The sequence below is a fragment of the Stegodyphus dumicola genome, chromosome 9 (genome assembly GCF_044657685.1).
Source record: "Stegodyphus dumicola isolate Sdum_Otavi_A_Nest chromosome 9, ASM4465768v1".
Lineage (NCBI taxonomy): Eukaryota > Metazoa > Arthropoda > Arachnida > Araneae > Eresidae > Stegodyphus > Stegodyphus dumicola.
In genome coordinates this window covers 125,053,188-125,069,034 of record NC_140776.1, presented here as the reverse complement: position 1 = coordinate 125,069,034, position 15,847 = coordinate 125,053,188, and the positions used below count along the sequence as shown (strand labels likewise).

Genomic DNA, 15,847 nt, shown 5'->3' with positions numbered 1-15,847 from the left:
ATTATGATTTCTGTCAGATTGTGTTTTGAAGGTAATAAGATTGGATGTTTTTCATTTTCTGATAGTTGCGCATTTTTCAGTCTTCCTCCTACACATAACACTTTGTTATCATCTAAAATTGGACACAAGCTAAGGAGGTTGCTGTCTGTAGGTAAGTCCTTTCCCAACTCCAAACATTGAATTTCTTTAAAAAAGTGAAATCGCTGTATTATTCGGACAATACAGAAAGTTGCAGCTCAAATTTCATTACTAGATAAAAAAGACGTATTTCTTTCTAGATATGCTACTTTAGAATTCGATATGAATCTTAATATCCAAGCAAATATGTGTTGTAACTTTGCAAATGAAGATATATTTGATATAATAGCAAGTTCCTGTACAGGTTCAGAAACTACAAATGAGACTATTTTACGTGCATCTGGTAATGCCTCTTCATCTATAAGAATATTTTTAGACAAGGCAATCTCACTGCACTTTATCCAAGAAGCACCATTCCACCACAATTGATGAGATAATAGTTCTGCAGGAAATAACCCATGTGAAGCACAATCAGCTGGATTTTCTTTTCCATCAACATGACTCCAGTTCTCAGGTGGTAAGATGGATCGTATTTCGGAAACTCTATTGGATACTAATACTTGCCATTTTTTAGGATCTGACCTTAGATTGACAACACGATTTGTGAATCACTCCAAGCTTGCACTAAATCAAAATTTATAACTAATGCCGCTTTTACAGATTGAATCAAGCATGCCAATAACACTGTTGCACATAATTCCAGTCTTGGAATCGTAATAGATTTTAATGGTGCTACACGAGTTTTAGCTGATGGCTGCATAAACCCTTTCAGATGCATCACAAAATCCGTGAAGTTCACATTGAAAATAATCAGGTAGCAGAATTTTCCTATGTATATTTATAGAATTCAAAAGTTTAACTTCTCTACATAGATTTCTTCAATTTTGATCAATCTCTTCTGATACAGGATCATTCCATGATAATTGTAATTTCCACAATTACTGAAGGAACATTTTAGCAAGAATTACAAACGGAGCTATCCACCCTAATGGATCGAATAGCTTTGCTACAAATGACAAAATAATCCTTTTAGTCGGAACACTTTGATACTCTATTACACAGACATTACATTTGAATTCATCATTGTCCGGATGCCATTCCAATCCCAGAACTTTCAATGTTTTGTCTTCTATTACACTATGAATATTGTCACTATCTGTGTTTGTTAAGCCAGAGGTTTTTAAACAATGATGTTTCACTTGTCGACCATTTGTGAAGCTCAAAGCCACCCCTTTTTAGCAGTTGTTGCAATTCGTCTATCAATGCAATACCTTCCGAACTATCTTTTACACCAGTTAACATATCATCAACATAAAAATCTCTTAAAACTATATTCTTTGCCTTTGGAAAGTTCAATCCTTCATCAATTGCTAACTGACTCAAAACTTTGGTTGCAAGATATGGAGCAGCTGCAGTTCCATATGTAACTATTTTTAAACAACAAACTTGTATTTTTTTATATGGGCTATCTCTCCATAATATTCTCTGAAAATCTCTATCTTTTTCATGAACCTTTATCTGTCTGTACATCATTTTAATATCAGCGGTTATTGCAATGTTATGAAGTCTAAATCTTAGTAAAATACAAATTAAGTCATCTTGTATTTTTGGGCCTATCATTAGTGTATCATTTAAAGAAACACCTGTGGTTGTTTTAGCGCTCGCATCGAAAACAACTCTGAATTTTGTTGTTAAGCTAGAGTCCTTCAACCCGAAGTGATGTGGGATATAATAGTGTTTATTCTCTAATTCATAATCTGTGTCTGGCATTAATTCTATGTGTTCTAGTGAAAAGTACTCTTTCATAAACTGAATATACTGGTTGTAAATTTCTTTCATAGATAACAGCCTCTTCTCCAAGTATTGAAATCTTCTGTGCGCCATTTCACAGGAGTCACCTAGAATATCTCTATTATGTTTGAATGGTAATGCAACTGAGTAACGACCTGATGTGTCTCTAAAATGTGTGTTTTTAAAATGTTCTTTACAAAGTTTTTCTTCATTTGTTAAAGGTTGTACATTTGGAAACTTTTCTAACTCCCAGAAAGAATTTACTAACTCATCTGTGTTTGTATTCAAATGATTTACATATACTGGCTCCAACTTGTAGATTCAAAATTTGTAGTACCCGAAATTATCCATCCCAACCTCGAATTTAGAGCAAATGGTAGATCAGGACCACGTTTCACAATTTCTCCTGTCATTAAATGCAGAAATACATTTACTCCAAATAAAATGTCAACTGGTTGTGACTTGTAAAATAATGGATCAGCTAATTGTAAATCACTGAAGTTATCGAAGATGATTGATAGCAAAGACACATAGGGAATGTTATCTGTCACCTTGTCCAGTACAAATGCTGATGTTGATACATGAATATCACTTTTAAAATGAAAAGTGAATACTAAATTGACTTCCCCATTACTTATAGTATTAAATTCTCCTAAACATAATACAGAAATGGAATTATCTTTCACTCGTAATTTTAATTTCTTCACACAATCCCTTGAAATAAATTATCTCTGAGATCCAGTGTCACATAAACATATACACTTCACAAATTGTTGTTCAGAATTTTGAACTTTTATTAAAGCAGTACACAATAAAATATGACTGGTTTGATTACTTTTTGCATTCGAATGATAATGAGAGGCACAAACTGTGGCTGAAACATCCTTAGGACTCGTTAATTCATCTCTTTTAGGGATAGATTGCATAGGCGGAGATATACTGTTTAACCGAGTTTTATTCTTTGAATTATTTACAATGTGCAAAATACTTTGATGCTTCTTAAAGCAATGTTGACATGTATTTAAACTCTTGCATTTTTTGAGCAAGTGCATATTAGATAAACAATTAAAACAGTAACGATTAGATTTAACAAATTCTATTCTTTGTTGAACCGATAAATTTAGAAATTTCAAACATTTGGCTAAACTATGATCTTCTTTACAATAACCACAACCCAAAGTAGCAACCAGAACATTATTCTTATTTTGAAACACAGATTTAGGTACCTTATTACTTGTTGATTTGCTATTTTGAAGTGTTCTTGCATAGTTTTTTAGGAATTCAATTAAAGTTGTAAGTTTTGGAATCTCATTACATTTTAACTGACGTTCCCACCATAATTTTGTAGAAGGATCTCATTTTTGCAAAATTAAATAAGTCATTAAAGTGTCCCCAAAATTATCAATAGTTTGATTCAATACTTCTAAAGAACGAATTACTTCATTAATATTGTCAACTAAATTTAAATTAGCAAATGCTGATTCATTTTGAATAGTTGGTAATCTTAGAAAACGTTTAATATATGCACAAATTTGTTCTCTCTTATTTGAATATCTTTCGTCTAACAGATTCCATGCTATTTCAAAATTACAATCCGAAATTTGAATGGTTTGAATAATGCGATATGCTTCACCTTTCAACGAAGCCTTCAAATACTGCAATTTTTTAGCATTAGATAAATTTGTATTATTTCTTACACAAGCACTGAAAAGATCTTTAAAAGCTATCCATTCTGTAATATTACCACCAAAAGTCGGTAATGTTAACTTGGGTAATTTAATACTGTCAAGAACCTGTTCTGAAATTACACTATTAGAATTATTTTTACTATTTTGATTTTTTAATATTTTTTCCCCTTTAAATTTCCACAAATAAATTTTATCTGTGTACTCCTGAACATTATCTATTTTGTTTTCTAATTCTTTAGTATCTGTAATTAAAATTTCGATTTCAGAATCAAGCTTCCTTAACTCAGTTTTTTTTTTTTTTTTTTTTTTTGTGTCAATAATTCGACACATTCCTCTAGTTCTATTAAATTAATTTTATCTGCAGTTAAAATAGTTTCAATTTTCTTTACATAATTAGTAACACACCTGCATGAAACTGCTCTTTTTGTTTTAAAAGTTATAAGTTCACTCATAATTGATCAATTCAAAAACAGAAATTGTTCTTAAATCACTTAACACTATTATTAAAACGAAATCGAAACAGTTCTATGCTGTATTACAACATTGTTCTTAAAACCAGTTATAAACGAACTTTTATTAGAATATAAATGTTCAAAATCCACTTACCTCACAAAGTGGAGTAATTTTTCACCAACCATATACATATTTGTGTTGTTACAATGCACTTAGAACAGTCACTTTCTTCACTAGCACTCTGGCTAGACTTTTGGCCAATAATAAATGATCTTTCCTTAATATGTTTCACAAACAATAATTATGTAACACATGGACTGTATTCTTTCACTTTTATTTCATTACACTAATTATAAATACGATGTCAGCGATGCAAAATAATTGATGCAAAATAATTGATACAAAATAAGCGAGCCATTCTACGTGGCTGTCACAAACACAATTCTATGAATCAATTATCTTGTTGCCACACATAAAGTTCAAAACTAAAGGAAGAAAAACAAAAGAAATTTACACTGTTTGCAACAATAAAATGAAGCAAACGATACTCACATAAACACATACCATTTGTTCCATTGTAAGGAATTGAAATGAGACTGCAAAGTTTGCTGGCTGACAAGAAAAAGGAAGCATTACATTTCTTCAGAAATTTGACATTTAGCCTAATTATATAGAATGCAAAAATTCACATTCCATGAAGTTGTACTTAGTAAGTAATGCAATTCCATAGATCAAAACCTGTGTGCTAATGCTGAATTTGTGCCATTCTCAATGCCCTTTTTTAAGTGAAAACAGATAACTCTGTACATAGTAAAAAAACTGTGTGCATAATGCAAAATTTGTGCAATTTTCTGATGCTTTTATAAGTGAAAAGAGATCACTGCATATGTTATGAGAACAGACAGTTTCAGCAGCACCAAGTTTTTCTGTCGTGTTACAGCATTCGTGATGTTTCTTGAAGCTAAAACAGATAACTGTGGAAGAACAGAGCCCCCGCCCCCAAGAAACAGTTTTATTGTGCACTGGCGAAAATTTAGAAAAAATAGTTGCTAACAATTGGCGACTTTTAAAGATGACAGATGTTAATAATCAGAAAGTATCAAATACTATCATACAGTGAGTGTTTCTTCTTAATGCACAGAATAAATATTTAAAATATTTAATGTAACAAAACAAGACAGAAAAAACTTACTAGTAATACAGACTTGTAACAGAATTTTTATACAATGGTTGTGTGATTATTTCTAAAATACTATTAACAGTCAATTACATTAGTTAATTACAGAGGAAAATGAAAATTTGGAATTACTGGAAAGTTGTATTACTCTATACCATTTAGAGATTACTTTCTAATCTTGAATTTAGAATATACTATATTAACCATGAAACATATATTTTTAAAAATGAAAAATATATTTTAAACTTACCCTACAAAACCTACATCAGCAAGAAGTTTTAAGTCCAGTACAAGTGGTACAGATTGTCCTTTCTGTCCTAAGTAATCATTTTGTGGGCCTCCCCCACAACCACCTTTAGCAAGAAGAAGTCTGTCACCAACTTTATCAACACCACCTGTAATTTAAAAATTAATATGTAGATTACAAATTAATAACTAAATAACTAGTGTCTAAAACTAAAAACACTGGAGCTACATGGATGGCTGACAGGAACCATAATGAAAATTAAATGCTTACTAAAATAATAATGAACAATTGAAACTAATTAAATATTAAGATATATATATTATATATATAATAAATTTATGAGAAGGAAATAATCAATAAAATAAAATAAAAACTGAAAGTCAGCAAATTAAGAATAATAAGGTTAGGTTATCTGAAAATGGCAAAGCCACAAAGGCTATCTGCTTAAGAGGACGAATATCTTCATGGAGGACTTTCTGAGGGAAACCACTTCATATTCATGTTACACATGGGGAAAACCATGAAAGCTGACCACGAAGCCAGCCCATTTACTTGGGATTCAATCCAAACCAGGTTGAACTATCAGTACTGAGAGGTTTTAACCTCTCGGCAACTGGTTGGGCTAAGAAGAGGAAGGAAATACTCTAAAGGCAAAAAATAAATAAATAAATACAGGGTAATCTTAAAATCATATGACTAACTAATGATAATCTTAGTAGCATGAAAAGCGAGGAAATCATTACAGCTTTTTCAGTACAGCAGGACATGTGTGGAGGATATACAATGATATGTGCTCATAACACTTAAAAGTAGGGGCAGATCACATACCATGCTTATAGTTAATGTAATCATATTGTGAAAAATTTCCATTAAAAACATTGTTTCTTTGCAAGAGCCAGAAATTTTATGTGCTAGAAAACATTAACAGGCAACAAAGCAATGTGTATAAAAAAAGAAACAACATGTATATCAATTTTTAAATAGCGAGATGGTGGTATTTGTAAAATAGTAAAACATAAGCAGGAAATAAAACAAAAGAGCATAACTAAGATATGAAACCAGACATATTTCAAACAAAAGTTACAAATGTTCAGTATCGTTACGAAATGCCCAGCTGTGGTACAATAGCTTCCCCGCAAAGCGGGTTTATGGTTGCAAGTGGCAAGGAAAGGCAGGGTTGCCAGATTTGGCCTGAAATTGCTCATTTAGTGACAAATTTGGTGATATGTCATAGACAGAGCGACAACATTCTAGAACGAATTCTAACCAGTTTGCTCTAAGGTCAAAAGCTATATATAAACCCTCCCTATACACAGAGTAGTACTGCATCATGAGTTTTATTGTGGAAAGTATCTAGAGTATGTTGAGTTCAGTAGTAGTGTCTTGAGCTCCGAGAGCAATCAAAGGAGTCAGAATCTGTACTTTAGTGCTTCGCCATGATGCTGTCTTTCTTCACCATCGTAGCCTGAAGGCTGATTGCTTCAGCTGTGTTGCTGACTGTTTCAGCATGTTAATCATAGTTTTTTTATGACTGTAAACTTGTTTTTGGAACTGTTCTCAATAATACTGGCTAATAAATTGTATTTTGATTCGTTGTCATCAATCACTCCAAATGCATGAGCCCATAGGATGAAATAATTAGTGTCAGAAGTGGGATTTGCAAGTAAATGCCAGTGACTCGCCTACAGGAAAAAGCAATGGCAAAGGAAATGAAGTTGATGGACTTCTTAGCAGCTGTAAAGGCCATACTGAAAGAGATGAAAGCTAGATAAGAATAAATGAAAGCTGGATTATGAAGAGATGAAGGCTGTGATGAAAGCCAGATACAAAGACATGAAGTGGAACAAAAAAAGTTAGTGAGAGAAATAAAAGCCAGAGAAAAGCTGCAAAAGCAACTGCAACAAATGAAAGTGGAGCTTGCAGAAGAAAAATGTAGCCATAAATGAAGATATCGAAATGACAGAGGTGGCATCTGAAGGGCCAAAGAATGAAGAAATGTAGGAAGTAGCTGGTGAAGTGTCTGAGAAAAATCAAGAAATGATGGATGAAACATCTAATTGAATGAAAGAAAAAGAACAAAAACATGAAGAAATAAAAGACGGGAAAGAAGTTTTTGATTCTCAAGTGCCTGAAGTAGAAGTGGAAGAAAGTGAAAATGCAACTGCTAAGTTCGTAGAAACTGACAGTGAAGTTATGAAGTTGAAGTTAGCAAGTATTGAACCATCTGAAAAATTCATGTGATGCAGAAATGGGAGAAGCTGATGTAAAGCTTAAGCAGAGCATTCCAGTATTGCATGAAAATACAACCACTTCTCAAACTAAGTACATACCTGCCAACCTCTAAAGAGAAAAATTCAGAAGATTTCTTCCCCAAATTCTGAAGATTTCTCCAAAATTCAGAAGAACACGAAGAATTAATATCATGCTTTGATATTAAAAAAATAACAATTTATACAAATAGAAAAAAGAAATTGTACTTACATTAGTAAATCTCAATTAAGTAGTAACTAAAAAATTTATTAGGAAACGTAAAACAAGAACTTAATGTTACACAAAAAAATTATTGCAATGAATTTAGAGTGCATTTTTTGGCTTTAGCCAAAAATTCTTTGGAAAAATTTCCTGTCATAACAATTAGTTTCCTCATAACATTTAGCAATTAAAATGTTTTCTAGTTTCTAGTCTTAAACAAAGTTGACCTTTGAGGAGTCTTCTAAGCATTTTCTTTTTAAAGGGTTTGATTCTGTGTGTTGGCTTTTCCCTTTTAAAACATTTTGATTAGAAGCAAAGTTGGTTTTCGGAATCTTATATGCCGACAAATTTGATGGGATCTGTGGTTTCGTTTTGGTCTCTTCGTGGAAATATTTTAGCAATGCATCCCACTGTTCAATAAATCTTCCTAGCACTCTGCCTAAAGATAACCATCTCGTGCATACATGTTTCAGAATTTTTCTTGTTTCACCAGAGCACAGTTCTTGGAAATTCTTTAGGTTTTCTTTCCTTTTTACACTTTTTTCCAGATACAGAAGCTGGTCAATATTTAATGGTAAAGCAGCTGCAGCTTTTTCTGCTGCCAAATTAATTAAGTGGCATGGGCATCCAATAACAATTAATTCATTTTGTTCTTTTTTGAGGAAAGAGGCTACACCCTTTTGTTCACCCACCATGGCATGAACATTATCTGCACCAAATGAAATGCAGTTTGATATTGGGATGTTAAGTTGTTTCAACTCATTAATTACCAAGGAGGCAATATTTTCCCCCGTAGCATCTCCATTTAACAATGGAAGATGCAAAAGATGAGTTTTCATTTCATTAGAAACATCACAGAAATATGTGACAACGATGGGGTAAAGCTTCCAATCGCTATTGTTGCTGCCATCGATTGACACCGAAAATGCTGAATTCTGGAGTGCAGCTATCGTTTTACTTTGTGCATCGCAAGCAATTTCGTTCACAATAGAAGATGTTTTCGTGCGAGCACAAGCATATTTCTGAGCAATCTTGGAGTTGGGAAACATCCGTCTGAAAAGTTGACCGGCGTGATCGGCAGCGCTTAGCGGCACGCTGTGTTCGATGAGGAATGCAGTAAACAAACACTCTGCCAAAATGACATCGGCATCCGAATTCGAAAAAAATTCATCCACTTTCTTTGGCGTTATCGAAGCCGAAGCATTAACTTCATGCTTTTTAGACTTAACATACTTCACAATGTCGCTTGTCGCTTCTTCTACCGTGACTTATTATGAAGTCACACACGCACACGTTGCAAAATGCATAGTTATTTCCTTTGAAGGATTCTTTAATTGTTGGAAATTCGGCTTTCGAAAATATTGAGAGTACGGTTTTTTTTAACTCATTTCGTAACAACGACGTATTAAGAAAATTCGTAGCAATTGCAAACAAACAACAACAAAAAAAAAAAAAAAAAAAAAACATAATGCGACAATCCACGCTCGCTAAGTAATTCCCTTGGTGCTGAAGCGAATGCGAAAAAAATAATCTGGCGCCCACAAAGAAAAGAGTGGGAGAAACAAGTTCAGCGCATTGGATTGGCTGGTTAAGCAGCGAGTTGGGAGAAACCGCAGGTTACTGGATTCGAAGTAGTCGATAAAACACGATGCAATTGCCGAAAAATTCTAAAATTTAGACAAAAATCACTAAAAACACTTGGAAAAGGAAAAAAAAAAATCGTAAAAAATGGATTACGATCGTAAAATCGTAAAGACAAATGCATTTTCGTAACAATTACGATAAACTCATAAAAGTTGGCAGGTATGTAAGTATGTGTCTCATAATACACTGCACTTTGTAAAGACACAAGCTTAATTCTAAACCAGGATACTTCTCTTTGAAAAAGATCGGATTGTATTCATAACTGTGAAGCAAACATCAGAACTAGTTTTCAGAAAATAGATGTAAACAAGCATGTACCAACTGCTAAAAGTACCAAGGAAAACTCTACACATGATGCAAGTAAACTACAGAGTGTTGAGCAAACTGTTTCAGATCTTCCTGTGGATGAAAAATCTGAAAACACTGAATCTTCAGACTGTGAAATGCAAAAGAGAAATGCATCTGAGGACTGCAGTGAAAAAGTATTTAACCTTGGTGTAACTTAATGAGATTGAAATTAATTCTTAACTTTAATTTACGTTATTTGAAATTGTTATGTTGTTAATTCATTAATTCATGTACTTGTAAACAGTGAAAATATTTGTTTATTTATCTTATTTGTTTGCTTTATTACTTTGGTTTGTAACGAATTTGACTTCTGACCAAGGATTGTACTGCACAGTATGTGCACATACTGTGCAGTCCTTGGGAGGGGAAAGTGTTATGAAAAGCTCAGCTGCGGTAAGATAGCTTCCCCACAAAGCGGGTTTAGGGTTGCCAGATTTGACGTGAAATTGCCCATTTGGCAACAATTTTTGAAAAAATTGGGGATATGCCACAGATGGAGCGAGAACATTCTACAACTAATTCTTACCTATTTGACCCAGAATGCTTTTGAACGCAGGTCGAAAGCTATATAAACATTGCCTGTAAGCAGAGTAGTAGTGCATCATGAGTTTTATTGTGGAGAGTAGAGTACGTTGAGTTCAGAAGTAGTGTCTAGAGCTCTGAGAGCAATTGATCGAATCGGGAGCTGTACTTTTAGTGCTTTGCTGTGAAGCTGTCTTCACCACTGTAGCCCAAAGGCTGATTGTTTCAGCTGTGTTGCTGACTGTTTCAGTGTGTTTATCATAGCTTTTTGACAACTGTGAATGCATTGTTGGAACTGTCCTGAAAAATACTGGCTAAAAAATTTTATTTTGATTCCTCATTAAGTCTTGTCATCAATCACTCCAAAGTCATGAAGTTGTAAAATGCAACAGTATGTTCATCATTTTGATCCAGTATAAACTGCACATGGTTAACAATCAAGACAAAAATAGAATGATGCACATCAGAGCAGAATTTGGTGCTCCTTGCACATGTTTTCCTTCAGGCCATTCAGAGTGCTGAAATTATTCTGGTAGACCATAGATAGTACTACAATCTATCCATGTTAAATTAGGGGAAAGTAGAGGTCATGTGAATAGAAAATACTGCAAGATCATGCTATTCCCGAATTTTCTTAAAACATCTGTTTCGTACTGACGACCACAAGATAAGGCAAGGAATTCTACATCCAAATATCTCTGGAGTAACATGGATGCTTATTTTAGCATAGACTGTGATTAAGACATTGAAAGGTAAATATTTTTCTGAAAATCAAATAAAGCATGAGGAAAACAGCTGTTCTTCAAATAGATACAGTCACTTTGGTACCATGTATTGGTACAGCTAGCAAGTCACAGATACTGGTGTACCAAATAAGTATAGTTTTTCTTATGTATCTGACCATTAAAGTGAAATGTGGCTCATTAGACTGCACAATTTACAATAGAATATCTTTCTCCTCTGTATGTGAATTCAGGAATGTCTGCTATACTGTTACACCTATCCTGCAACATTTTCATCTTATTAAAACAGTACAGGATCAAATTCACTACTGAATGCTGAACTTTCAGCATGGTGTTCAAGGACATATTAAGAATGTTTGCTACTTGTCAAATATTTATATTTCCTTCCGTGTCAAAATTTGATGAACCTCTGCAATGACTACAATACCCAGTGCGGAACTATCACTTTGTCTCTAATAATATGTGCAATCTGTGTCTATGAAGCTTCGAATTAAGTCCTTGACTATACACCCATAAGTTACAGATTCAATGAAATTACCGCTACTTTCTGATTATCCGCACACTCTACTGGAAAACTATGAAGTCATTGCTGACTTTGAAGAGATTTTGTGAACTCAATGGCAAATAATTTTTTACCAGTCTAATATCCAAAAAGACAACAGCCATTTTCAAAATGGCAAAGCACTACGAATTTCATACAAAAGCAATCAATCGATAAAATTTTAAAGAAGCATGAAACAGTGGTAATAAAACACATTTTTCAAGAAAGTTTTTTGTGCACTCTTCTCCTCCCCATATGTAGAGCTCTATTTTTGCTTAAAAAAAAAAAATCACACAATTGTGCAAACTCAGTTCAATACAAATTCTGCATTGCAACCAGTCAAAACAAACATGTATTACATGCACACCTGGGTCGCAACATAAATACTTTTTGGCAACATCACAGACTGCCCCAAGATTTTGGCAACATATTGCCTTGCCTCATGAATATTTGTCTGTGACTTTTCAGCAGGGATATGGATAATAAGAAAGTACCAAATTATGATTATATTTCCACAGCAATGCAATCATTCACGTATCATATCATTATATCATTAAGAACTCATCTTATTGTTCAGTAGTTTTAGTCTTCCGCTCTGTAAAATCAGAATCAATGCAGAAACTAGAAGAATGCACACTCTAATTGAATGTTACTGTTAAACAGATATTTGAGGGAAAAGATGAACTAATACGAAAGGCATCATAAGAAGGTTTTATTATAGTGCTGCTGTCTCAGTCATCAATACAAATTCCATTGTATTGATTTCATTCCATTGTACTGAGAGTTCTTGCTAAATGCGACTGTCAATAAATGGGTATCTTCTTCATTTTTCATTCCACATAATGTTGTTCAAAAACCTTATGCTTTTTTCCATCATGCAAAATCTCATGTCATTAATAAATCCTAGTGTTTGTATTGGAAGTTTTTTTATCCACTTACGTAAACTACACCACATTAATGGTAACTATAATATGTGTTCTTCTGTTTTTCAGGTATACTAGCACACGTCATCCCAAACTTATCCAATAAAAATCACAATGATTTCTTTGCTCTAGTTGGTTAAGTTACTTTACAAAATGCATATTTACATCCTCTAGGTAGATAAATAAATAAAATACATGCTTTCAGAATTTTCTGCTCAGAATTACATATTCTACACACTGTATTTCTGAAGCTCTTTTGCGTAATAGTACAGGGTTATTCAAAATGATGGTCGGTATTTTGAAAGACTAATAAATTCATATTTAAACAGAAATGTACCACAATGGGTTTAAAATGAAAGAAAACTGAACTATTTTCTTTCCACCATAGCCTGTACTGAGTACAAAAGCTGTGGCGGCACTGCAATCGCTAGAATGAAAAATGGCATCTCAGGAAGAGAAGGCATTTTGAATCTTGCAATATGTCAAATCGAAAAGTGTAATTTTGGTCTAACGTGTGCTTCATAGATGATTTGGAGAAGATAGTCCAACAGGCAAAAGCATTTGAAAGTGGTATCACCAATTAGAAGAAACAGGTTCTCTTTGTAAAGGCAAAAACACAGGAAGGTCACATATTTGTAGCGAGTATGTGGAAAAGATAAGAGTGGTGTTTCTATGCAGCCCAAAGTAATCAATTAACAAAGTGAGTTACGAACTGGAACCGGCAAACAGTGATGTGGTGTGTTTTGAAAAAATCACTGCATGGAACCTTACAGATTGCAGCTTTACTTCTTAGAGACAAGGACAAATACAGAGGCTGTTCACACAATTTTTAGATGATGTATATTGTATTCACAAAACTAAATTACATAAAATTCTTTGTTTTAAATGTTCTATTTGACATCCCTTATTCTGAACTATCAACACCGCAATTTCCAGGATAATAATGCCTTTTGAAGTAGCAGGAGAGGTATTCTATCCCATTCCTCCTGAACAGCTTTACAGAGTCCTGCTAGGGTTTTGAGACAACATTTGGATAATGCAGTTTTTAAAAGTCCGAAAGCACAAAAATCCCTAGGTGACACATCGGGAGATTTAGTAGAGATATCAGTGAAGGGTATGTATGGCCTTGATACCAGTTTTTTTGTTCCATTTCTTTTAGGAAATTTACAGTGGATTTTGATGTGTGACTGCTAGCTTTGTCCTGAAGGAGTCTCACAGATTAATGGCACTGTATCTAGGCGATGGTGTATCTAGGCTATGTATGTAAGCGATGGTATTTCATTCTGAAAAATTGGCGATAAAATATGTTCCTGATAGTATTTGGAGTTAATCTTGACATTTTTTTGCACTCTCTTTATTTTTAACTTGCCATTATAAGAAAAACCAGCAACAATCATGAATCCCTTAGAAAAACTTTCTTTCGATTCTTTGAACCATGTACTTAAATTTTTTCCTCCCCTTTTATGATAATAAATGGCTCTTTTTTTTTTTTTTTTTTTTTTTTTTTTTGTTACAATCATTTAAATACACCCATGCTTCAACTATTGTGACAATTGTTTTCCCTTTTTCTTTGGATAAGCGTTTCTCATATAGAATTCTGCAGCGTGTCCTGCGTTGAGCGACATGCTTTGGAAGAAGATGATGCACATTGCGTTTTTTTGCTTTCTTAAGATTTAAATCAATGTTTATCATTTTGTTTACAGTGGACACCGAGCATTTTAATGATTTTGCAACTGTCCTTTGACTAGGGGGATTTTCTTTTAACATTAAACAACGATAATTGAAAACTAATTTTGGTCCAACGTGTGCTTCATAGATGATTTGAAGAAGATAGTCCAACAGGCAAAAGCGTTTGAAAATGGTATCACCAATTAGAAGAAACAGGTTCTCTTTGTAAACGCAAAAGTACAGGAAGGCCACATATTTGTAGCGTGTATGTGGAAAAGATATGATGTCGAAGTCGAAGATGTCCATTTTTTCCTTGGATACTTGTTTGGAATTTTTGTCCCACTTGAGGCTCCAATTTGATGTTTTTTTTTTCCTTTCTTGTTGATGATATTACCTATCAACGCTTTAGATATCACAAAACCATGACTCTCCCATCGTTTTGGGATAACGGAGTATGCATATTTCTCTTCGGAAAGAGCGTAAATGTAGCCTTCGAACTACTGCTTTGTTAAATTCGCCATTTTGAATAAAAACAAAACTTTCAAGCCACAGACGATAATTTTGACTATTAAAAACATAGTACAATTGCAATTACTTCTTTTGCAGCAAACAATTTTTTATTACCGCTTACCAAAATTGTCTAAAGAATGTGCGAACAGCCTCTGTAAATGGAATATTTGAACTTGAAAATGTTTCTCTCTATTTTTCATATTCAGTGATAAGGTAAAATTCCAAATCAGTGGGAAAGTTAACCAACGCAATGTGTGAATCTGGAAGACAAAAAAACCCTCATTGTACCATGCAGCATGAATGAGATTCAGCTAGGATGAACGCATTTTGCGCAATTTCATAGACCAAATCGTATTAGCCAATTTTTTTTTTTTTTTTTTTTTTTTTTTTTTTTTAATGGAAGAGACAGTGAATGGCAAAACATACCTTAATATGTTACAGATCTAGCTTTTTCCACAATTACAGGAAGACTTGAACAGTTACATCTTTTAGATGGATAGTGCACCTCCACACTAGGAGCTAGAAGTGCATGATTCAACGTGATTCCTAATCATTGGATTGGCCATGCCAAAACAAACATCAAAGTGGTGTTTCCTGGGACCCCGGGTCACTGGATATTACTCCATGTGACTTTTCATGTGTGTGTGTGTGGGGGGGGGGAAGCTTTGTGAAACACAAAGTATATGGGTCACACCATGCAACTTGGAGGACCTACAAACACCCATAGGTGCCTTTACCTCTGAACTTAGTAACACCAGACATGCTCAGACTACTAAAGAAATGGATTATAGTCTAGACCAGCAATTTTCAACTGGTGGTATGCAAAGAAACAAAATATTTTAGCTGTTAAATTCAAAAATTAAATACCCCAACATTTTACTTAAGGTTTTCTCTAACAATTGTAAATTGATGCGATCTAAGCTTTGTTCAAGGTCAATAGTTGCTCACAGACTTTAGCAAAATAATCCGTTTTTATTTTCACAAATATTCTTTTAGCCACAGAAATAACAAAATTTGTCATAAATGATGTTTTTAAAAGGAG

General features: G+C 33.6%; 1 protein-coding gene across 2 annotated transcripts in view; it reads right to left on the bottom strand.

Moving 5' to 3' along the window:
* The window catches only part of LOC118189531 (GTP-binding protein 10), an 85,048-nt gene that overhangs the window by 49,595 nt on the left and 19,606 nt on the right, over positions 1–15,847 (bottom strand). For both annotated transcript variants that reach the window (XM_085824054.1, XM_085824055.1), the window contains exon 4: positions 5,438–5,582. In XM_085824054.1, coding sequence (XP_085680180.1) covers positions 5,438–5,582 — 145 coding nt within the window. The remainder of the gene's footprint in view (positions 1–5,437; positions 5,583–15,847) is intronic.